This window comes from Aplidium turbinatum, chromosome 11, assembly GCF_918807975.1.
Source record: "Aplidium turbinatum chromosome 11, kaAplTurb1.1, whole genome shotgun sequence".
NCBI lineage: Eukaryota > Metazoa > Chordata > Ascidiacea > Aplousobranchia > Polyclinidae > Aplidium > Aplidium turbinatum.
In genome coordinates this window covers 25,599,289-25,625,023 of record NC_137482.1, presented here as the reverse complement: position 1 = coordinate 25,625,023, position 25,735 = coordinate 25,599,289, and the positions used below count along the sequence as shown (strand labels likewise).

At 38.5% G+C, this 25,735-nt stretch overlaps 1 protein-coding gene across 1 annotated transcript; it reads right to left on the bottom strand.

The window, feature by feature from the left end:
• Nucleotides 1–3,127: 3,127 nt before the first annotated feature.
• On the bottom strand, nucleotides 3,128–16,013 carry LOC145779956 (UPF0462 protein C4orf33 homolog). Its single transcript, XM_082591650.1, has 4 exons — nucleotides 15,769–16,013; nucleotides 14,372–14,432; nucleotides 4,216–4,458; nucleotides 3,128–3,603 (listed from the first exon to the last, which is right to left on the bottom strand). The coding sequence occupies exons 1-4, from the start codon at nucleotides 15,950–15,952 to the stop codon at nucleotides 3,504–3,506; spliced, it is 588 nt and encodes a 195-aa protein (XP_082447776.1). The 5' UTR covers nucleotides 15,953–16,013; the 3' UTR covers nucleotides 3,128–3,503.
• Between the last annotated feature and the right edge of the window lie 9,722 nt (nucleotides 16,014–25,735).

The window sequence follows — 25,735 nt, the reverse complement described above, 5'->3', positions numbered from 1 at the left end:
GCTCAATCAAATATTTTTATTCCCACTAATAATACAGTGCCTATATTGTAATTCTTATCTCAACAACTCAGCGTTCTGCCATTGCTTTAATGATGGTGTTCACAAAGAAAACAGAAAAATTTATCTGAAATTATCAGTAAATTACGATAATTATGTTATTGTTCTTGAACAAACACGACTAATTTGACAAGCTTGATGGATTTCACAGTATGCATATTTTTACTAGGCCTACCAATAACGCTTAAGATTACTGATAAATTTTCATTTTGCGTTTTTTGGAATTTTTTCAATTATTGATGACTTTGCTGTAAACAGCCCTTTAAGCAGAAAGCAAAATACAAAGTTTGGAATTTTTTATGGTATTTTCATTTGATTTAATTATTTTTCCTACTGCACGTAAGCGGCAGTGCAACTCAATTGATAAAAGCATCCAACTGGTATCTGAAGGTATAATTATAAGCACGGCGGTTACCTCAGTGGTTTGATTCTGGATCAAGAGGTTGAAAATTCGATACCTACTGCCGCTGTTGCGATTCTATTCATGCATAACTTACAAAACGTTTTGTCCCTTTACAGTACATTATGTTCGATTTTTCGTCATGTTGATGAAAACAGTTCGTGCTGCATGGGATGGGGCAGCGCTAATCAGGAAAAAAATTTATCGTTATCGGACATTATCGGCGATAATTTATCGTTATCGCTTAACTTTTTTTTGATTTATCGTTATCGCTTTAGGCATTTTTTGTTTATCAATTATCGCTTAACTGAAAAATGAGTTATCGCGCCCAACACTGCTTACATACATACATAGCCTATAGTCAAATCTCCCGCAGTAACAATTGTTGCGCGATTAGCTGATTGCTATAGTTTTTAGTGACGTAACTGTACGGTCGCATGCTTCACTGCTCAGGCCAAATCTCGTTTTGAAAGCTCTGGCAAAATCACGCGCGCAATGGTGGTCAGACCGCAATGGGGCAAAATTTTATTGAAAATCGTTTTATGGTAGCCTAGCATGTTAAACACAAAGAACGTGGAAAATCGCCAAGTCAGGTTTTTCCTTTAGTATCCCTCTGTATCCCTTTAGTATCCCTCTGTATCCCTTTAGTAGCCTATCCCTCTGTCTAAGCGGCCGCCTTCTCGGGAAACGTGCTCGTGGCAGACAACGAACAACATTTAGGCCTATATCCAATACATCAATCAGCCAACCAAGAACACTTTGGGACACTGCGCGACAAAGGGAACACTGGAAAAATTTACGAACTGAGCATCTAGTTCATCAAAGGCCACATCGGCTATGATACTGTTGATCCCTTTAAACTTGCCTTTAACTTTCTTAACCAGTCTGTACAAAGTCACATGGCATATGTTGTAGGCCTAATCTTTGGCAATTTTTCGATAAGACTCATTTCTAGTGATGCAGGTGGAATCTTCCCACGTTCACTTTTTCTTTTATAATTACGCATAATTGTAACAGTTACCAAGTAATCTAGCTCATTTACTGCCAAAGAACATAACACAGCTCTTGTTACATCTTGCCCCAATAGCAGTAAGCCATAAACTGTTCGATATTTCACCAATAAAATGCCACATATTTTTGGTCACCTTTAATTTTTTAAAGGTTATATCAAAAAAAGACCAGCCCTCTAGCTTACTTTTTCTTGTCGTAGTAACTACGTACAAGTTTATTTTACTTTCAGTAGGCAAAAAATGCTTTTCGTTATAACTCAACTGTACGGAGAGATATTGAAACGAGGGTTTCTCTGTAACTTAGCTACAATACACTTGATAGAGGGCGCAATAGAGAAATACATTTTTCTGTTTAGTTGGGGAGAAAATGATAGTGTTACAACTTACCCCTGTTACTTTTAGCCCCGGTCTCCCCTACTTAGTTTGATAGGCAAAAGATATTAATTTGTAGTTTTTCTTAATTCATGCAATTTTGCAGCTTTTCATATAGCAATTTTTGCCCTAATAATTGCAAGATTTTGCCAGAATTCGCGATGTTTTGAAACAACAGGGGAGGGGGCTGCCCCCCTGGCTCGTACGGCTATGACATCAACACAGTTATGTTTTACAAAGTTTCTGGATGTGTTAATTTCTGATTGAAAAGCAGGTAACCTATACAGTCCAACTAATAATGATATCCTGTGATATGTACACAATGAAATACTTAAACCTGCATATTGCTTTGTTGTATGAAGATGACATTGAATAGTACAGTATTGCTAAATGTATATCTTTCTTTACGCACAAGATTGTCGGAAACGGTAGGTCCGCGGCACTTCCGCATTACCCAATTTGGCCCGCCTGGGGAAAATTTTGGACACCTCTGACCAGGGGGCTTTGGAGCAGGCATAAATGTTAAGTTGCTTCAGCTCCGGAGCTCTCTTTTATCATAAATTAGCTCCAGCTCCTGACCTTATTGATACCACTCCGGCTCCGAAAAATGCTTTCATTAAAGGGATACTAAAGGAAAAACCTGACTTGGCGATTTTCCACGTTCTTTGTGTTTAACTTGCTACCATAAAACGATTTTTAATAAAATTTTGCCCAATTGCGGTCTGATCAGCATTCCGCGCGCACTTTTGTCAGAGCTTTCAAAACCAGAATGGGCCTGAGCAGCGAAGCGTGCGACTGTACAGTCAACGTCACAAAAGACGAGCAATCAGCTGATCACGCAACAGTTGTTAGCCTACTGCCGGCGATTTAACTATAGGCTATGTATGTATGTACATCAAAACATCAGATTTCAACATCAAACAGTTTGCTCAAAACCTCACATCTGATGTTAAAACATCAGATGTGGTGACGTGGCTTTTGTTATTGTTGTCTTTTGTGACGTATTCTCGAGCAGTGTTTGCACTTTTTGGTCATATTGAAAAAAAAAAGAAGAAAATAAATGAAACATTGGACTATGGGCCTTGCCAGCGCCATAGAAAACAAATTTTTTCGGTAATTTTTTTTTAAATGTGTTCTTGAATGTTCAGTTTACGCGTTTTAATGCTTAATTCCCGTTTGAAAATTTCATTTAGTATGCCTTTAAAATAATGACGACATATCAATTTAATTTCTGAAGCTTAAAATTGCCTGCAGTCAACTGTTGCTAAAAAATGGCACAACTTTATGAAATTTAAAGTACTTTGATTAAAATGTCATGCGGAACTGCGTTTCAAAATATATTCGTTAATTCGACGTCTAATTACGCAAATAATTTCTTAATTTTGTGAAGAATTGCTGTTAAATTATGTGAATTCAGTCAATAGTAGGAGCATCTTATGAAATACATAAGAGCAGGAGCAATTCTTCAAACAACTGGCTCCAGCTCCTACTCCACTTGAAGTTCACGAAGAGCTCCGGCTCCAGCTCCGTTGAAAATGCACGGCTCCGGCTCCAAAGCCCTGCCTCTGACGTAAAAAATATATTGCACGCTATTATATGATGAAATATGAAAGCACGAGAAAAGTTGCAGATGAATTACAGAAACATAATCAACTGGAGATGCTTCAACAACTTTCTTTCCATATGGAGCCAAAGTCTTTAGTCCATTTTCCGTGCGGGAACAAGTCATTCATGGGAATATCTTCGAAGTACTCCAACCTGTGACTAAGGAAAGGCAGTATGTCAATAAACGACCAGTTACCGACGTATCAAATGGGGTCAGAGGTAGGAGAAAGTTGGACCATTCCCCATAACACAAAATTGTTAACATCGAATGGCTTTTTGGTTTTTTTTCCTTTTGAGGGTAAATTTTTATTAATCAATTGGAAATTTACTAACTCAACAACATAAATATAGGTAAATATCATTTTGTGCAAAAAGAAGTTTCAAATAATAACAGGAAAATCGGACAATGGTTCAACTTTCGGGTGTGTGTTTGAGCCACGCACTTTAGGAAGCTCTCCAGCCTTCATATTTCACTTTGAAATGCAAACAAAAAACGAAATTGACTGACATTTCTTACCCACTAGTCTGCCTTATAATGCCAACTCTGGTATACTGTGCGTTACTGGCGCACACCTCGAGAGTACAACAATCGTATCTTGGTCCTTTTTTCAAAGTCTTACGTTCAACCGCTAGGCTATCCAGCGGACCTTTTCAGAGCGTACACTATAGGAAAGAACATGGCTGTGGAGCAAACAGGTAAATGGCAAACCTGACAATTAAGTAACTTAATGCATGAACATTGTTGTAATATTAGGCTACATGACTACTTACTAATCAGGTTGGGTGAATGAATTTTTAGGAACAGGAAATAAAGCTTCATAGACCCTGTCCTTGTCAGTCCCATGTATGGCGTATGCATTATACTTGTTTGTACCCTCTGGGAGGTAGTCCCAGGGTACGACAACATTACCAGTCCACCTCTCTCCTTCTACTGTGGAGGTATAATTCATCTTGAGGTGCTTTTTCCAAAACTCCCGACGCTTCTTGAAGAGAATACCCAGGTAATGTCCGTGCCTAAATAAGAGACAATAGCTGAACGAAATGGCGAACCAACTCGCGACAAGACACCGTGCCTGTGACGAAGAGGTGATGATACATGCGACTGTGTCCAAAATCGTGTCTTCCCTGGCACACATCTAATGGCACCAGGGCCTCTGAGAGAATTTTCACTAGGGGTACGAAGAGTCATTCCGGGCCCCCTTTGTCTTGGGCAAAAAGTGTGATGTTTGCTTAGGCGTAGCCTATTGCACACCACACAACATTTTACTGCAGAATTGGACATCTGTGCGCAATAATAGTATCAGGCTGCAATAAAACTATTATTTTGCGTTGTGCATATCATGTGATCTGTCCCTTGCCAATTTGTGTATCCTACATTGAATTCGTGTGTCAGTTGTTGATGGTGCTGTTGAGAGGTGTCGCTTATTGTACATCTTTAATGTAAAATTTTTAAATTCATTTTTTTTATTTCTCTTAGATGTAGCTTATAATTATTTCTGAAGAGGACACAGTGTGGTATCGAAAACGTTGGATTTAGTAGTTTTTTCATGTTTTTTTTTGTGTGTTTAATGTTAAATCCGTTAACGCTACTGAGTGTTATATGTATCTGGTACAAGCCAACAGTGCCTCCGAGAGAAATTTTCACTAGGGGTACGAAGAGTTTTTCCGGACCCCTTTGTCTTGGGAAAAACGCGTGATGTTTGCTTAGGCGTATTGCACACCATAAAACATTTTACTGCAGAATTGGACATCTGTGCGCAATAATAGTATCAGGCTGCAATAAAACTATTATGTAGTGTTTTGTGTTGTGCAATGAATTCGTGTGTCAGTGGGCTATTGTTGTTGATGATGCTGTTGAGAGGTGTCGCTTTTACAGCTTTAATGTAAAATTTTCAAATTCATTTATTTATTTCTCTTAGATGTAGCCTATAATTATTCCTAATGAGGACACCATGTGGTGTCGAAAACGTTGGATTTAGCAGTTTTTTTGTGTGTGAAATAAAAAATGTTAAATCCGTTAATGTTACTGAGTGTTATATATATCTAGTATAACAAGTCAAGCTCTCTACCAAGGCTCAAACATAACATCTTGTTCAAACATGATCAAATTAATCAATAATCATCTGATTAATAACCTTTCTTCATTAACTTTTAAATTTACCACATGCCTAGCAGAGGTGAACGAAATCATTTTTTTTGACTCCGGCTCCTGCTCCAACTTCTAAATTCATTTTGAAGAGAAACAAGCGTGAAACTAATCTTTTCAAATAGTTTTTAAAAAACACAAAAACACCCGCACTTTTTCCCCGTTTTTTTTCTCTAACCTGCTTTTGCTACACTATGTTTGTGTCTAATTACGTCCTACATAAGCATGTGCGGGTTTTGCTATGTATCTTCCGAGGCGTTTAAAGAATGTCATGCAATTATAGTCAAACTAAATGATGCCCCCCTAAAGTTACCTTACTTCAGTAAAAAATTGACATCCATGTTTCCATTGCGATTCACTGTTTAGTAGTTGAACAGACAATCAGACATGTTATCAGTATAAAAAAAAAAGGAGCCCTAATCTGTTACTGCATAACTGGAAATTGTTAACAGAAATGAAATTCCAACTTAACTGCTTTTGACGTACTGACTACTTAGTCACCTCAAAATTACAGTTTACAACATGACATATATTATAATGTTGGTATCCCGACAAGTCAAAGCAGACAATTCAAAGCCGATGATTCAACGACGAAATTTTAAGGCAGGGATCTCTGAAGAAAAAAATCTCTGTTCTTCAGAGGTCCCTGGGTTAAGGTTAGGGTTATTGTCTTTATCATAAATAAATTATCGGCTTTGAATTGATCGCTTTGAATTGACCGCTTTGAATTGACGCATAACCTATAATGTTACATTTTAACAAAGAAAAAATCTAGTAATGTTCTTGTAATTCTTTTTCAAATTCAACCTAGAATTCCTTTGTTGCGTTCTAAACATTGAGCTCATAAATTTCATCCGGAAAAATAAATTCTTACAATCACTTATTCTTTCATGTGCTAAGTTTCATACAATGTTTGGGCAAGAAAATTGCTACACTTTCTCAATGTGTACTGACTACTGACTCACTGTCTGCTGGCAGTACCAAACTACCAATTGTAATTTCTTATTGAATTCAGATGGTCTACCTCCAGCCCAAAGACCACGCCAGTCAGTGTTGTGCTGTTGTGACAAATTGCTTCAGTTTAAATTGCAGCTTGCAAACCAACTGATATCTTCCAGCACTTTGCCGGAAAGCAGTAGAGGTCGTCCACATAGCCTTCCCAGTCCGAGTCCCTCAATGGTAAGCACTTTCTAAAACGCTTCCTCCCACAGAAAAAAAAAAGCCTCAAAAACGATGTCTAGTGTGCTACTCTCATGGAAGGAGAAAAGCGAGAAGAAAAATGAAGGAGAGAATGTTGATCAGTTTCAAAAATATATGACTTTGTCTGCAGATGAGCAAGAAACTGCACGCAACTTGAAATGAAATCAATCAATGAAAAAATTGTCACCACTTAAATATTGGCAATACATAAGAAAAGTTGCAAACAATGAGCCAGTAAAGAAGTTTTGTTTATTGATGATGGCAATAATCATCATGCCCACCATCCAGTGCTGGAATAGAACGCTTGTTCAGTAGCATGGCTTTAATCCACTCAAAGCAAAGAAATAAACTGGGCAATGAGAGGGTTGCCAAATTAGTGCATGTTTATTGATAGACACTTTGGATGGAAAGAATCTGAAACCCCAGATGAAGAGCTGTTCAATGTGGATAATGAAGACTGTTGACATGTTATCAATGACTGAGATTATACCGGCTCGTAATATTTTCTTTCTTTGGCTTTTGTTGTTCAATGTTTACAATTTTGTTCGCTGACTGCATGTTAGGCACAGGGGAGCATCTGACTTGATAACATACCGGTATGTTCATCTATGTAAACTAATGATTGGGCCTATCTCATCATCATCATAATCCATCGTCGGTTTGTTCCCCACTAGTGGGTAGTGGGGGTGGCCGATTGTTTCCGCGCAGCAATTGTCTTAATCCCTTTTCTCCATTTCACCCTGTCCCTTGCATCTTCCTCCTTCAGTCCGACTTTTTTAAACTCATCCTTCACTTGTTGTTTCCACGTTCTTCTTGGACGACCGCGTTTCCTCTTCCCATCCACCTTTAGATCTAGTGCCTTTCTAAGAAAACTTCCTTCCTCCCTCCTTATCACATGTCCATACCATCTTACTCCATTTGCCCTTGCCAGTTGGTCTATGGTCTCTCTCATCTCTAGCATATCCAACAATTCTTCAGTCCTTTTTTCCCTTCTCGTTTTCACCCCGCACATTGCTCTCACCATTGACCTTTCCGCTCAGGATTGCCAGTTCACTCTCTCTCAATACCCATGTCTCGCTACCATATAGCACTGCAGGCCGCACACAGCTCCGATATACTTTTCCTTTCATCCTTAGTGAAAATTTTCTGCCATGCAACATTTCCCCACATTCCCTGAACTTTGCCCAGCCCAATCTTGCCCTTGCTGTCACCGCTGCTTCACATCCACCACTTCCATTTATCCGATCACCCAGATAACAGAAGTCTGTCACTGTTTCGATGCCATGGCAGAACTCATCATCATGGCCTTCCACTTCAATCCTTCCTTTACTGCATTTCCCACAAACAAAACACTTCGCCAATCTTGTTGCGGCTCTCTTGACATTAGCACATCTTGCATGTACCCACTTTCCACATTCCTTGCATTGCATTAAATTTCTCATCACTCTCTTGCCACATATTCCACAGGGATCTACTTTGCTCTCAACAACTGTTCCTTCTGCTCCACTCACCATCACTTTTGTTTTTTCAAGATTCACCTTCATACCCTTGGTTTCAAATGCTTCTTTCCATTTCTCAAACTTTCTCTCCATTCCCTCCATACTATTACTTGTCAAGACCAGGTCGTCTGCATACAAAATTTCACTCAATAAGCCCTCCCTCACTCCTTCAGTTACAACGTCAACCACAATAGCAAATATCAGAGGTGACAAAACTGATCCCTGGTGTACACCAACCTTCACAGAAAACTCGTTCGAATAATTTGATCCAACTCTCAATTTTGTTCTTGCATCCTCATACATAGACATCACAGCTCTCACTAATACCTCCGGTATACCTCTTTTTCCTCATTACTAATATCTATTATTAGATATTAGTAAATCACAGTATTTTTCTTTTTTTGTAGGATGAGCACAGGAAATCTTATAGGTTCATTCAAAATATGATGGTAATAAACAATTAAACATTAACTATGAGGAGTAATCATTATTTCATGCACATTTGCAAATTTTAACAACTCAAGTTTTTCCCAGTTTCCCCCAGGGTTTTACCCAGGTAAAAGTAAAGTGGGGGAAACTTCCTTGGCCAACCCTGGTTGCAAGTATTTCAACTAATTTTTTTTGGTTGTATCCTGCACTAGACTGTTAGACTACGCATTGGCAAAAGTCGTAACAGACATTCCAGACAAGCGTTAAACAGAACAGATACAATTGCCAAAGCATAATCCGCCTCACCACGTTTGTTACAAGACATTCGGCAAAGACGACTTTTTGGTATTTAAAAAAGATGTTGGTGCTTTTTTTTATATATGTATTGTTCCAAAAAAAAAACAAGAGGCCAGCCATATCCCACTTTCCTCTGTCTCAAATTTTTCCCCAGTGTAATCGATGCCTATGCCTCATGGCGATCTATACTACTGGCCTTACCAACGTGGCAACGGCCAAATAATGTGGGGGCCTATTCGAAAATTTAATTTACCAACTGAGATAAGTGTTACAACAATATTATATAATGTAAATACAGTGCCAAAACGTAATTAAGATGTAATATTATTAAATAAGTTGCAAGAAAGCAGGACAATAGCTACATGTTACCGTGAGAATCAAGATATCAACAGAATCAAGGTACACGAAAATAAGAATGACCCAACTTTCAAAACGCTCAGTATGATAAAAAATCGTTTTCTAATCCAGAAGTATAATATTTGTTTGTTACTAATAATTCATGCAAAGACACCTTTTTTACGCATAATACCCGTTAGTTGCCAAAACTTAATAGGCCCCCACATTATTTGGCTGTTGCCACGTTGGGAAGTAGTATAGATCGCAATGCTATGCCTACTTGCCTAGCAACATGCTCATGAATAGCTATATACCAACCTATTTTGGTGTCAGTGTTTGGTGTCAGTCGTGAAGTCAGGGGAATTTTAGTGTGTCCAGAGTGGGTCTGCTACTATTCGGCGAGTCCGATTCGACTAGTCCGATTCGGCGAGTTCCCTTTTCGGCGAGTGCCCTATTCGGCGAGTTTTTGAAATTTTTAAAAGGAAATTATCGGGTACGTAGCCTAATTATAATTGCCGTTTTTACATCGTTTCAACGTCGCTAAACGTTGAAATCGTGCAGAAAGGAATAAAAAGGAAATGTTTGAACTATTAAATTAAAATTCTTCATGTCAGTTCAGTTGTTTTTATTTCTGACCATCATATGAAAAACAATACACGTCAACATAGCAAAGGTAGAAGCGACAAAACGCGAACGTTTAAACGTGCTTGAATTCGTCATGTCAGTTCAGTTGTTTTTATTTCTGATCATGATATCAAAAACAATACACGTCAACATAGCAAAGGTGTAGAAAAAGGTAGAAGCGACAAAACGCGAACGTTGAAACGTGCTTGTGACCGAAGTAAGTTATTGAGTTGAAAACAGAATGAAAAGGCTAAACAAATGTGTGGCCTATCGTGTTAACATCGCTAAACGTTGAAATCGTGTAGAAAAGGGAGCTTTTGCTGACTAGGATACTTTGAAACTGAGAAACATTCACAGAAGCCCTACGCTTTGTTCCAAGAACCCATTTAGCATAACATTTCATTTGTACATTGATTCAACGTCTGAATACATTATCTTAAAAATGCAACGTATCGTAGGGCTTCTGTGAATGTTTCTCAGTTTCAACGTATCCTAGTCAGCAAAAGCACCCTTTTCTACACGATTTCAACGTTCAGCGACGTTAAAACGATAGGCTACACAACACACTTGGCTAGCCTTTTCATTCTGTTACTACAATGTAAAAATGAACTGTTAGGCTAACTGGGTTCTTGGAACAAATTTTTGCTGGTCGGGATAACTAGGCTACGGTAGCCTACCCAATAATTTCCTTTCAATCTAAGCTGTAGGAGTGTAGGTCACACATGATCCAAACTAATCCTTTTAACCATAGGCGCCTAAGCCGTGGGGACCAGGCCCCCACGCATATTTCCGTGTGGGAGCAACTTTTTATGCGGCATTGATACATAAAACAATAGATGAACTAGCGATCGGCAGCAGGTAGGGGTGTTCAATTTCGATTATTTGAATATTCGAAAATCGAAATTCAATTTATTTTCGATTTCCGAATTTCGATTTCGAATATCACAAATATTCACCAAACTGCAAAATGTGATTTTATTCAAAGAAACGACATGAAAAATTCACTAGAAAACGCGAACAAAAGCCATGAAAATTTGCGAAAAAAATAACACAAAATAACGTCTACAGCTCCAGGCCCACGTTGGTGTTTATGAACACAAGCTGAACGACATGGTCACCCGTCAGTCGGGATCTCAGCTTCGTGACGGTCAGGCCAGCTTTTGAAAACGATCGCTCTGCTGGAGCCGAGGTCGTTGGGATCCCAAACACTTCTAGTTCATTTTCACTGCCTTCAAGCGATTCACTGCCGCGACATTTCACTGCAGAGTGCAGAGGTTTCGACTCTAAAGCGACGTTGAGTATGTTTGCATTGAGACGTTGAGTATAAAGCTAAACGCACGCTCCGTCTATGTAACAAATTGTGTTGTTTTTGGGTGCATTCAACATCTGATTACATTGAACCGACACAAAATGGTAGAATTTTGCTACGTCTCAGGCAGCAAAATCAGTCATTATTACATTGATTCAACGTCTGCAGACAAGCCAGACATTATATCAATGTAAAAATGACAGATTTTGTTGTCTGGTGTTGGATTCTAGCATCGCAATTTGCAACTCGTTCTAGTGATTATTTCTCGCGAAGCTGTTGCGGTTTGCATTCAAAAAGTGTTTTCCTGCTGCCGATCGCTAGTTCAGCTATTGTTTTATGTATCAATACAGCATAAAAAGTTGCCCCTTCACAGTAGCCAGAGGGGACCTCGCCCCTCTGCAAAAAATTTCGTCCCTCCTTGGCAAAATCTCAACATTCTCTAGCAACAGCTACAATAATAATGATTTTGCCCATATAAATTTTTTCGGCCCCCCTAAAAAAGTTGCCCCCCCCTTGCTCTGCGGTATGGCTACCCCTTGCTCTGCGGTCTGGCTACGGCCCTGCTCCCACGGCTTAGGCGCCTATGGATTCGGTAAAAATGGATAAAACTGCGACAAAGCTCAGCCTACACTTTCTGCTATTGCACAACCTAGCTATCTTCATTCTTGAGAGAAATTTGTGAAATTTGGCATTAAAAATGCCAACCTGGCATCCCTGGTGCAGGACGGACTGGCCGTTGGACCCGCGAGAGCGTGTGATAGTCACGTGATCGACGATGCGCATGCGTCGAAGTCTTTTTTCGCTTGCAAAATGCGACAAGACAGATTTCGCGCCACTCGCGTTACTTTCAACCGCGTTCAGCCGAAAAGGTGGCTATAATTTCGAATATGTCCGATACAAAAAACGATTTCGAATATCACCATAATCGAAATCGAATCGAAAATCGAAATTGAACACCCCTAGCAGCAGGAAAACGTTTTTAAATGCAAACCGCAACAGCTTCGCAGTAAATAATCACTAGAACGAGTAGCGATGCTACAATCCCACCCAAGACAAAAAAATCTGTCATTTTTACGTTGATTTAACGTCTGCAGACGTTGAATCAATGTAAAAATGACTGATTTTGCTGCCTGTGACATAGCAAAGATCTACCATTTTGCGTCGATTCAATGTCATCAGATGTTGAATGCACCCAAAAACAACATAATTTGCTACGTTGACGCAGCGTGCGTTTAACTTAATGCGCTTGCAAACAGCCTCGCTGTCGCTTTCGAAAGTCGAAACCTCTGTAGAGAATTGTCGCCGCAGTGAATCGGTTGCTGTGAAAATGAACTTGAAGTCTCGGCCCGAGGTTACCACTAACCAACGTAACAAGGGCTGGTACAAACCGCCCTGCCCACAGTCGCACAAGCGGCATAATCAACACAACAACGGACTCGCGCAAACTGCATGGCGCACACACGTCCGTTGCCATGGAAACCCGATCAAAGGCGGGGAATATGCGCATCTTTTGTTTCATCTGCAACACGAAAACGGGCGTATTACAGCGAATTGGAACTTGAAAGCTGGTCAGCCATAAGTTGCGATATTGTAGTGAAAAGGGAGCAATGTCAAGTCGAAAACTTAATCAAACGTCTCTCTGTAACTATTTTTCAAGGGCTGTTTACGGATGTCAGCAACTTTTAAATTTATTAAAGGTGACGTGCTGTTGAATTGATGTAAACATGAATGATTTTGCTTTCAACAGGTATATTTTCAAGCATATGATCAAGTTAGTATTTTCATTCCATTTACAGTATACCTTTTAGTAAACCTTTTCGTCTCTTGTTTCATGCTAATAAATCTAGTTCGTTGCTAAACTTTATGTTGTGCTTAGCTTAAAGAGTCGCAGTCCATCAACCGCTAGCCAACGCAGACGCATAGCATGTGTTTTGGTCGAGCTTTGTTTATAATAATTAACGGCAGGTCGAACGTAGCGATAACTCCGAGTGTGGCAATAAAAGCAATCCTAGTGTGACGGCATAATTACGTCATCCATCTGCGTGACATTTCGCTGAATTTACGTTGCTGCTGATGAAACACGCTTTCGCCCCCACGGCCAAAAAAATAGTTAGGCGCCTATGATTTTAACTATTCAAAAGTACTATCTTATAGACATAAACATTATTTTTTTTCTAACATTTTCTTTGTTTTATTTTTCCTTCATATCTTAAATTTTTCTGAAGGTGATGCAACCTTGCCAAATTTCTTTCAACTCAATAACTTACTTCGGTCACAAGCACGTTTTAACGTTCGCGTTTTGTCGCTTCTACCTTTTTCTACACCTTTGCTATGTTGACGTGAATTGTTTTTGATATCATGATCAGAAATAAAAACAACTGAACTGACATGACAAATTCAAGCACGTTTTAACGTTCGCGTTTTGTCGCTTCTACCTTTGCTATGTTGACGTGTATTGTTTTTGATATGATGGTCAAAAATAAAAATAACTAAACTGACATGACGAATTTTAATTTAATAGTTCAAACATTTTATTTTTATTCCTTTCTGCACGATTTCAACGTTTAGCGACGTTAAAACGATGTAAATACGGCAATTGTAATTAGGCTACGTACCCGATAATTTCCTTTTAAAAATTTCAAAAACTCGCTGAATAGCGCACTCACCGAAAAAGGCTCTCGCCGAATAGGGAACTCGCCGAATCGGACTAGTCAAATCGGACTCGCCGAAACGGGCCATTCCGGTCCAGAGTAGGTCAAATAAAAACCAACGAGTCGGAGATTTTTCACCCGACTGCACTGCCCTGGCACAAATGCACTCTATTTGCAGTTATGGGGCTAAATCGTCAACTTAATTGTTCACTTTTTCACTGACAGTTTAGTTCAGGTCTCACATTAATTTGGTGAGAGAAAAATAATCCTATTCTAGAAATATAATTTTATCTTAATGCAGTAAGAGAGGAATGAAAAGCTCCAGCGTAAGCATAGGAAGGAATGCATGAAAATGTTGGGGACTACTGGGATCGACTCTTTTCCCCAGGGGTTGGAAATACCAGCGATAAGGAATTTTGAACAAAACTGAACTCACGGGCCAAACTCCAGTTCTAAGTATTCACCAGTTGATGAGTTGAGGAAAAATATTTCCACCACTGCAACGAACAACAACGCATCAGTTACACTCAATACTTTAATTAAAAATGGCCCGTTTCGGAGAATCCGATTCGAAGACAGCTTTTTTCAGAAAAAGCCCTTTTAGGAGACTTTTTGAAAATCCAACGACGCCTTCTGTTTATTTAGAGGATTTTGTATTTTATTCTACAATATTGTTTCGTTTTCATTGCGACAAATAAAAATAAATTGAATTGAAATTTAGTGAAAAATAAAAAATGAATTAAATTTATTTTTGAACTATTAAATTAAAATGTTTGCTCACATAAAATTGACATGTATCCTGCGTATGTATGCTGTATATCCTGTCTGTATGCAAACTTAGAATATATTAAAGGTGACGTGCTCGAATCTTCAACTATTAGAAAATTCCAATCCCTAGTTTAACAAGTCAATACAATAAAAAAACGCCGGAGATGATTCAATCGATGTGAAATGACAAAACAAACAAAAAATAACAATGCGTCCAACGTCCATTTGGAAAGTATGGCTGATACCACATGGGAAGTCCCACATGGACTGAGGTGGAACATTACTATGCCCATCGAAGCAAATGACAAGTTTCTCGATGCGGTCGTCAGCATCTCTATATTTTTTCAACTTTTGTGGTGGACTATGGCTAGTTATCACCGCATCGTATGCTATTATCAGGTAGGCTATAAAAACACCTTAATCTTAAGCAACAGAAAGCAAGATTCTGAAAATTGAATGAGGCTGTTCACCAGGCATTAAATTAAATGATAGGAGATGTTCTACTGGTGCAAATTAAGCTAAACTATCACAAGATGTATACAGTGACAATCTGCTTTTATTCCGACGTTTCGATTGCAAGATTGTTAAAACTAACTTTTAAATTACTATTAGGTGATTATTCATTTCATTTATTTCTCTATTGTAAGCTTTCAATATACATATATACATACATAAATCAAATGTAGTTATTACTATCTGAAGCCTTTACAAATTGTTTCACCTAACGGATCATCAGAAGGTCTTATTCAAATAGAATCTATTTGAATAAGACCTTCTGATGATCCGTTAGGTGAAACAATTTGTAAAGGCTTCAGATAGTAATAACTACATTTGATTTAATTCGCTCTGCTTTGCCTTTTTGCTTGGCATTGAGCACTTTTTGTAGTATTAATAGTTTTCATTGTTTTGTTATATACATACATATATACATATGCGTTGTGATTTTGCAATTCTCAGAAAAAGGCTGTCTCCAAATAGGAATTTCTCTGAATCGGATTCTCCCAATAGTAGCAGACCCCTTTAATTAGTAGAAAAACTAGGAGCTATTGCACCAAAAGCACTTACCTTCATAGTCCCAAAGAAGCCAAGTTGACTGCCCAGATGGTTGGTCTGGGGAGGGATCACCAAAGTAAGGAGAAGATATCAAAATACTAATTCCATTCTTATTATCAGATAGTCCCATCTTCACCGGAGTGTGAGGGATGCAGTCCCCATCCCATGTATGGTCGATCAACAGTTCCATGTTCATTAACTTACAGGAAAACTTACATTAACTTTAAATTTTTACTGTACACTGCTGAAAATACAGATATCCAGCGAAAAGACCCCAAAAATTTCCTACAGAAGGTTTTCCAAATGTTTTTTCTAGTATTTTTCATTAAGAATAATATATATTAAAAATCAAGGAGAATCAGAGCACCGGAAAGTTGTCATTTTCAAGATGGCCGCCAAAATAGTATAATGACAATAATTCACTTAATATTCATGCTCGAGCTCTAATTCTGGCGTCTATCCCTAGGTTTAAGGTGGTATGGAATTCAATAAGACAATTCAAAATGAAATTAACTAATTAGTTTAATGGAAAGGCTTATATGAAAAAAAAAACAATACTGAAACACTGGCAGTACAAGAATCGCAGACCACTTATTAAGTTATTTACATTCAGTTACTTAATAAGTCCTGGTCATTATCTTCATCCAGTAATGACTGATTGTAGCCTACGTATTGTCACAGGCATCAAGTTGCACTGTCCACCTTCTGAGGTACAGGGTAGATTATTCTGCCTACAGCTATACCTGGCAGTGCTACAGGCAGTTGTACAGTTGCAGTGGATAATCTATAAGAGGGAATCTGGATCAGCATGCATTCATGTCACAAACTGACTGCCTTCCAGTTTCCAACCCCACCCGTAAGTTTCCATATCACTCTCCTGTCCTAGCCACACCATTATTTAGTAGTAAACCCTTAGACAGTGAAATTTTTTTCGATGACTCAGTAGGTGGTAGGCGTTCTGGTGTCACAAATGATTGGGAAGAGACTACTTTTTTTCTTAGTACGCTGTAGTGCAATGACGAGAGGAAATCCGTCCGCGTGCCCCCAAAAGTCACAGCCATCGCTTGCAAATCTTTGTTCACAATGGATGCTGCTGTCTGCTTTGGAAGAAGGAAGTAATTAGCACAGTCTTTCAGAGTAGCATTACCCTTTACCAGCTTGTAAAAGACAGATTTTCTTACCCACATCAAAGATTCTTGATGTTGTGTCACATCCAGTGTAGGCATGTAGAAAAAGTAATTGGGAACATAATTCTTCACCCATCACCATTTTCAGCTCGTTCATATGATACACTTTGTCAGCATTTTCCTTGTCGGAACAGAAATATAGATCTTTGTCTGCTTGTTGCGCATAATGAAGAAGCAGGACCAACAGATCTGTGTCTTCTCCAATCAACATTGTCGAGTGTGACACTGCATTAAGAACAGTAGGCTAGCCTTCACAATCGGAACATCAGCATCCCCTGAAGCATTGATCACTTCGCAGCCTTTAGACTACCCCGAAGTGTTTTACTGATCAAGTCGATCATTTTTTCGTTTGTGTATGTTCATGTACATTAACGTCATCCTCGCCACAACACCATTCACAATATTGCTCAGGGTTTGATCCTGAGAAAAAGTTCAGTTCAGTTGTTTTTATTTCTGACCATCGTATCAAAACAATACATAAAGGTACATATAAACAATAAAGGTAAGTAAACAATAAAGGTACATAACCAGCCAGTGATGTCTTCTGCGCTTTATTGGCAAAGAGGAGTTGCATGATTTCAATCCTAGTCTTCTTTATGATGTTGAGTTGTGATATGTTATGCCTTGGAATCATACGGTTTGCTTTCTGACTCGGTGTCAAGGCAGCAACCATTCCCAATAGGGTGCATCAAACCCCCCAATGTCGATGAATTGTCATGTAGATTGGTACCAATGTTTCATTTAGGCCTAAAACAAAGTTTGTGAAATTTGGTTGGAATCCGCACCTGCCTATGTGGGCAACCATCAATTTTTCTTTTCAGGGTTGCCATTTTGTAAATACTATATATAATTAAATGAAGTTTCGCATTTAACTTTAATAAAGTTTATGATTTCAGGGGGAAAATGCACCATAGCATACCTTATTTATTATTACAGCGTTTCCTACATTTTCAGGTTTGGAATCCAGCAATTAGGCTTTGGTTTCACTTTATCTTTTACAAATTTTTGTAAATGAACGTAATTTTGGGCAAAATTCTATCTTTTCAGATTTCTGATTGTAGTCGTACGTTAACATGACAACTACTAGAAACAAAATATTTGGCTTAGGTGATGCTGTCACTAAATGCGATGGCGAAATAACAGGAAGTCGTCTTCCAACTGCGCTACAGATTTTGAGATCTATTATCTTTCACTTAGAGGACAGATATAGTGAAAATCGCACAAAATATGAGGCTGCCAAGATAGTGTACATGAAAACTATTCCATTTTTTGAAAAAGGAGGCATACCCATGTTAGCTGAGCAAACATGTTGTCAAAAAATCTTAAAACTGTTACAGGAGAATGAGAAACTGAGGAGAATACCGAAGGCACGAAGAACAACTCCTGCTGTAATTGCTAAGGTTGAACAGTACCAAAATGACCTGTCGAAAACATTCCCTTTATGGACTCCGAATTCCGAGCAAATAATACAAAACCCAGAAGACATAAAATTTCTAAAATTGATGAAGACTGATAGAATAGCTACTATAGCTGGTTTCGATGTGAAATCATTTTCAAAACTGAAAAGGAAACAGGAGAGAAGTGTAAGTGCAGAGAAACGGCATGAGAAGTCTGCTAGAGAAACTGAAACTTTATTTTCTACTGTTGAATTCGAAAGCAGCTCTAGCGAGGATGAAACGCCGCTATCATCATTTATACCACAACAAGCTCCAACATCTCACAAAAGGACTGTGCGCACAGGGACTGAAGCTTTCATTCCACATGACATTGTCAAATCTCCAAAATTAGTAGCATTAGCTACTAGAATAAAAATGACAGCAGCACAACAAGCTGCGTTCACGGAGGCTTTTGTAGAAGAAGCTGGAGGAGATGCTTCAAAAATTACAAAATCCTACTCACAAGCTGACAAGGCCAGGCGTCAAGTTAACCAAGAAATAGCACAGGAATGTAGAGAACTGTGGATGCCACCGAAGTTTATGTCGCTACATTGGGATGGCAAAGGGCTCCCAACCCTCGTCAATAAATACGAACACGAAGAGAGATTGGCGGTTGCCGTAGGTGACTCAAAAGAACTGAAATTACTAGGAATCCCAGCTTACAAAACAGGAACTGATCAACGGGCTGGACATATCATCTCAAACTTAAGTTGTGGATTGTTGCATAGCTGGCAGTGCTCGGAGAATGTAGTCAATATGGTATTTGATACTACATCAACTAATACAGGTCAAATGACAGCAGCATGTATAAGTATTCAGCAACAACTTGATCGAGCGTTGCTATGGTCAGCATGCCAACACCACGTCGGCGAAATCATAGTGTCTCATGTGTTTGAAGACTTGAACATTGAGTCATCAAAGTCTCCGGAGATCACTGTTTTTACCAGGCTCAGGACAAGCTGGAATCATCTTCCCCACGATGGGGATCAAGGACTGAGCCACTTGGATTTACAAAGCTTTTCTGTAGAGGCACGTCCTCTTATTCAAGAATGGATAGATGAAGTCCTCGAACTTGCAAGAACTCAGCTAGAGTATAGGCGAGACGACTACAAAGAAATAATGAGTTTATGCGTGGCCTATTTAAGTTCTGATACTGTGAACTTTAGCTTCAAACAACCAGGTGCCCCCAAAGGGGACAATAACTACCAGTTCTCAAATACAGAAGCTAAAACGATTCGTGACATTCATTTCTCTGGTGTATTGTCAATGGTGGTTTTGTTGCACAGTAGCTGTCGACGCCCCATGGAACAGCTTAACCCTTTGCTTTTCAACGTTTTTTTGGAAGTTAACTGCTCAAGGGGGGGCCGTTTTTGGATCAAATTCAATCAGCTGTTACGTGTTATCCGCTGATGCTTCTTCAACAGAAGTTGCACTGGTGTGAAAGCAAATCATTTGTCTATAAGTTTGAAAAGTCATTATTTTAAAATTTTATATGTTAAACTTGATATTTCAATTTTTGCAAAGGTACCCAAAAACGACAATTTTGATTTAACTTGCCGCTATTTAATTACCGTGCTAATCCGATTTCATGCAAACTTCTAAATAACAAAGAGCTCGATCGAACGCACGAAGTGTGTGTGCGGTGTGCCGAATCATTGCATTGATTAGAATTTACGACTTGCGACCAAATCTTATTGTAAGCTACTCACTGATTCTAAAATAGTTACAATCAGAGTAACATTGTTACACGAATTTGAAAAAAAATCAAAACTGCGTTTGTTGTCTTACATTTTTATCCTAAACTAATGCATTCCGAAACTCATGGCTAGCTTCTAGTTTTATGGAACCAAATTTTTCATAAGTAACAGCTTAGCCTGCTTGAATAGCTGTTTACATCTTCGTTTGTGTATTTTAGGTCTACAATTGAGTTTGTAGTATGAATATTTTTAGTAGAGAGAAGACAATTGAACATGTTGTTGAAATTATCTGAAATTTCTAAGTTCAAATTAGGTGCTTTTGAAATTGTGGATTTGTGTCAAGTCGCATCACCAATATCATGCAGGCCACATCATAAGTCATTTCGCTTACGGGTGTTTATAAACATGACTCATAAATTACATCAACAAAAAATACAGCATTTACATCAACAAAGCTAAGTTCGAAGCTCACTTTTTATTGAAGATTGTGTCAATCAATTTGAAAATACATTTTTAGTCCGCCAGCGTCGAAATAATGCAACAGCGAATTGAGGAACATGCGTAAACAAAGGAAATGTGAAATTACCCACAGTCAGCAAATCTACATAAATTTAACGTTTACAAATGTTGAATCAATGTAAAAGGACTGGATTGCTGACTGGGTCCTTATTGTTTGAAGCACTAAAAATACGCGTAAAAGCGACAACATCAGCAAGGCAGTGATTATGTTTCTGGCCAAAAAAAAAAAAATAACTTTTGACTTCAAAGATAAAAATGATTATAATGAAGCTTCAAAGTTTGTCGTAAAAAATTTTACAGAGATACAATAAACATAATCATTTTGTGCCAGATTGTGAGAAAATTTCCTAGATTCTTTCCAACCATTTGCAGGATTGCAAATTATTTTCCATAACTTTATATTACTAAAAAATGGCTTCTTTGTTGAAACGACCGGCTACAATTCTATAAAAAATTCTTAGGCCTACTACATTGAAGTAATGAAATTTTTTTTGTGATTTTGCTGATGACGTTTTACAATATCCGAGAAGTAAAAAATAATAATGATGAATGATTTTACAAAACCGTGGTTTGCAAGTGCTTCACAAAAAATTGTTGGGGGAAAATTTACTATTAGACGTAAAACGTTTGTAAAAGAAAATTGTCGATTTACGTATTTATAATGTTTATTGCGCTGTTATCGAATTATAAACTGCCTGTAGGCTATTGTCTACCTTTGCAGTTGCCGGCCAGCTTAGAGCAGCATGCAAACTAAGCGTTTATGGTATTTGCATCGTGTTATGATTCTCGAAAATTTCCCACAAGGTCTTTATTTTTATCGTGATATTTTCTGCCTCTTCTGTCCTAAACTTGAAGTTATTGTGCAGCACAATCCACATCGGTTTTTAGACTCAGTCTTCATTGAAAATCTTTTGTGTGGTGCATCATTTCAAGTAGTGTCTTCCCCTAAACTGTTACACAAATTGCCCAGAACCAGGTTGATTATTATGTATCTTACAGCAGTTGAGAGCCCGTTTATTGTATGTGTGGAATTATTACTGTAGATGTCTGACTAAATTCATGCCAAAGTCGAGCAAATTCTGCTTTCGGGATCCTTGCCGTTATTTACGGTATTTTTTGTTGATAAGTTTAGGCAGCATTTTTCCAAGATAAATGAAGACATCGGTATTGTTCGTCACTTAGATTTAGTTTTCTCAGCATTGTTTATTCATTCTTTGATCCACTAGTTTCTCCCACTTTTGGTATAATTGGATCGTTTATAAATGGCGGGTCTTCACAATAGCCGGCCTCTTATACATTGGCGCAACGTATTCAGATGTTGAATCAATGATGAAGAAAGCTGATTTGTTGTTTGTCTTATGTGACGCCTAACTTTATGCCTCGTCTACAGTACAAAATATTTTGTAATGTACGTTGTGTACATTGTACATTTTGTTTGTAGGCCTACATTACAAAATATTTTGTAATGTAGATGAGGCATTATCATCTTTATTTTGCGCTTTTTGGAACAAAACACAGTGCACTGTGAAACAAAAATACAGGACATAACAACAAGTAGGCGACATAAAGCATTGAAGGGACGCCATCGAGTTAGCTGATATGTGTAAATGGAGCCTATCTCATACTTTTGAGTGTATCTCACAATTACTGTTTGCAAAAACGCCATTTCTCCGGCTTCTCCCAAAAGCATTTGCAGTGATACATTTCCTCAATTGCAAGTTTTGTCAATGAGAGCATTTCCATAGAACGTTTATTTCGAAACCAGGTTTTCGTGTCTTTATCCAAGAGAAGATTTCTTATTGTAACGTTTTTTATTCGTCAATGAATATTATCTGCTTGAAACAACTGTTTTGAATAGTTTGTGGCCTCCATAGCCTACTATTTTGATCGTGGATTGCTATTCTTCTTTGTAGAGCTGATAACGCAAAAAACGTTTGCTATTATTGTTTCTAATTAACAGCTTTGCGATCACTGGCTTTTCTTTGTAGCATAAGAAATAACGCGCTTTGTATTATTGAGGTCAAACCAAACAAAAGAAAGCAAGAGGATGCTTCTCTCTGCTCGCGCATATCGATGCACGAAGCAATTATGAGCTTATGGCTTGTCATCGCAATGTAATCCATTTCACGCTTTGCTGGAAGTGAGCTAGAAATAGCAAAAATTCACCAAAATCTTGAATTTACAAGAAAACTACACAACTTTTAGCATCAAATTTAATATCATCAGATCCGCCTGGCAATTTTAGGAAAAGTCAAGAAAAACCAAGTGCATGGCGTTACTGTGCTTCAAATAATTAAAGGAAATATGAGGGGGGGGCCAAATCTGGCCTCCCTTTGAGGAGCAAAGTGTTAACTTTATATCACAAGATTCTAAAATACAGAACAGTGAACGAACTGATATCAAACACTGCAGCGAAGAGTTTCAAACGACATCTATGGTATTTTTCTGCTGATATGGTACCATTGGCTCTCTTTAGTTCAAAAGTTCCGAATGCTGAAAAGAGACGAATAGCCAATAAAGCTCATCAATATGAAGCCAGCAAATCCACTGGTATCACCGCTAGATCGCACTGGTTCCGGATACGGAAAGCCCAATTTCCCAAATGAAATTACTCTCGTATCATGCCTGACAGATTTCATTAAAGTTGACTCGTGGTTTTTCTTCCATATCTTGGAAATAGACGATAGTTTTCTCGCTTTGCCTGTGGGCGAATGGTCGCAATCTGCTGCTTATCAGTCAGCGCTTCTCTACGTTGGTTCAGTAAATGTAGTCAACGATGTCGCTGAGCGTGGTGTACAACTGGGTACCGATTACTTACGCAGCGCTAGGAGTGAGAAACATTTTCAAAACACTATTCAAGTTGTTGAAAGTAACAGGAAGCACATTCCAAACTTACGCAAGAGAAAATCTGTGCCTGCAGAAATCGTAACCAAGTGATATTAAATGACTATTGCTTTTTCTAAGACTGAGAGTACCAGTACATTTAAGCATATTGGAAGACATGGTACACACTACACAATTTTAAACGGTCGGATTTTCCACTAGCATGATCTTGAATAAAGTTATGTTCAAATACTTGTGAGTTTATATCAATATCACTTCATGCCATTCAAAATGTGCTTAGACTAATATTATAGCATTTATCTCATTTTTGGTTTTTTGAGAGATTTTCAAGCTGCCGGTTGCCCACATAAACGCTATCCAATTTCAATGATCTTTGAACACAGTAACTAACTTGGTTAGTCTAACAACAGGTGGGATCTACAAATTAATTTCTCAAAAAACATAAAAATGTTGGGGAGACGATGCGCCCTAATTCCCATGCCATGGAAAGTCCCCTTCCCATCCAGGGTGATAATATTATGATCAATATTGTCAGCTGCAAATAACATTGTACTTTCGAGTAGGTGTATGTTCTCTAGAACAATGGCTTCTGACGCTACACAATCAGCTGCATTCTTTTCAAACTTCAGGACTTCTGCGTAAGAAGAACAATATCCCTTATTGTGTAAACTGTAAAGTATCAACAAGAAATCTCGACCTGTACAAATGATGTCCTTGAACAGCAAGACCAATTTGCAATGGTGCAATCACCGCTCGTGGTCTGACAGCTTGGCTAATACTTGCAACCTTTTGCTTTGTGTCTTTTCCTACAACTAAGGAACTCAACAGTGTTCGCAAAGTTTCAGGCAAGTGGGCTACATTAGAGCAGGACCGAGATTGAGTGTCGGTTGCGTAGCCGGTAGCCGGTCGGTTGCGTAGTCGGTTGCAAGCCAAAATAAGGGGAGCAGCTGACTCGAAGACTAGGCCTAAATGTCACTTCGCTGCTCCCTGTCGTCTGTTGGAGGCTATCGCATCTGTGATCGCAGTGTTACTGTAGGCTATGTTATGTATCGCAATGGGCGCAAATAAAACACGACTATTATTATTGAGTGCGTCTGTGCTTGGATAGTGATCATTAACAGATGCAACACCATTTTTGATAAGCCTTGCTGCAGTTTTAATTATTTCTCTCTTTTGTGACTCTTCATCATCCTCATGCCTTGTTTCTAGGTACGTAATAAGATCGGAAGATTTCGGATGTCTTCTCTCTCATCGTGACAATGCAATGAAGGCCCTGACCTTCAGCTATATAAATAGATTTACCGCAATGTTTCTATAATTGGGTCTTCAGATATTTGGATCCATAAGGAAGGCAATCATCATTTGCTAAAAACTCCTTCATTTTAGATCTGAGGTCTGATATCGTTAACTGTTCTTCATCATTCTGTTCATGATGGAAACACATCTTTAGAAATACCTGATCCTGTTCCTCATCCTTCGGTCGACCAGATTTTCGACGTTTTGCCTCAGGTAGGCTACTCTACCACATTGCAAAGGTACGTTAAATCCATATATAAAATTAACACTACAAGAATGATGGTATAAACAGTCTGCAGCATGCAAATCGCTACCGTAATATTCAATACGACCTTTCACGACGCATGACCAATCGTCAGAACGTCTCTCACAACACTCTAATATAGTCCTTGCAAAAACATTTGTTTTAACAAAACTAAAGCCAGGTCTGTCCGTGAGCTCGAGTCCCACAAAACAAACAATGAGTCTTACTGTGGAAATTGCCATCAAGAATTCAAACACTTCGTTTCCTCGTGACACAGGACCCACTTTCCTCTCTGTTCTTCCTTAGCTGTATATCGATTGGGTTGGTAGCCTATAACTTTTACAACAGTCTATGACTCTATGTGTAGGCTACTTTCCGACCAGCTGTCGCAACACTGTTGTCCCCTCTATTAGTACTAGCAGCATTAATCCCATCAGCACCCTTTTGACTAAGTATACTGGAGGCTTCAGAAGCTTGAATTTCCTTGTCACAGATCGTAATTTCTTTGCAGGCATTTTCCCTGAACCCTTTTTCCGTGTATCCGTAAACTTCCTCCGGCAATCACGGTGGACCAAAACTTTACCAATGTGAAATAATTGCAGTATGCAGTATGAAATTTACTTTTAAATGAGCACCAACACTAACAATAATTTCATAAAAATTGAATAATTCACTATTTGTACATCCGCCATTTTGAAAAAAATGGCGGAATTTCGAAAATAGTGGATAACTTTTTTTCACCAAAAAATTTTCACG

Coding starts and splice junctions, on each gene's coding strand:
- LOC145779956 (XM_082591650.1), bottom strand. CDS start 15,952: ATGAACATGGAACTGTTGATCGACCATACATGGGATGGGGACTGCATC. Junction 14,433..15,768: donor GCTTCTTTGGGACTATGAAG/GTAAGTGCTTTT, acceptor TGTTCGTTGCAG/TGGTGGAAATATTTTTCCTC. Junction 4,459..14,371: donor TTAGAACTGGAGTTTGGCCC/GTGAGTTCAGTT, acceptor TCTCTTATTTAG/GCACGGACATTACCTGGGTA.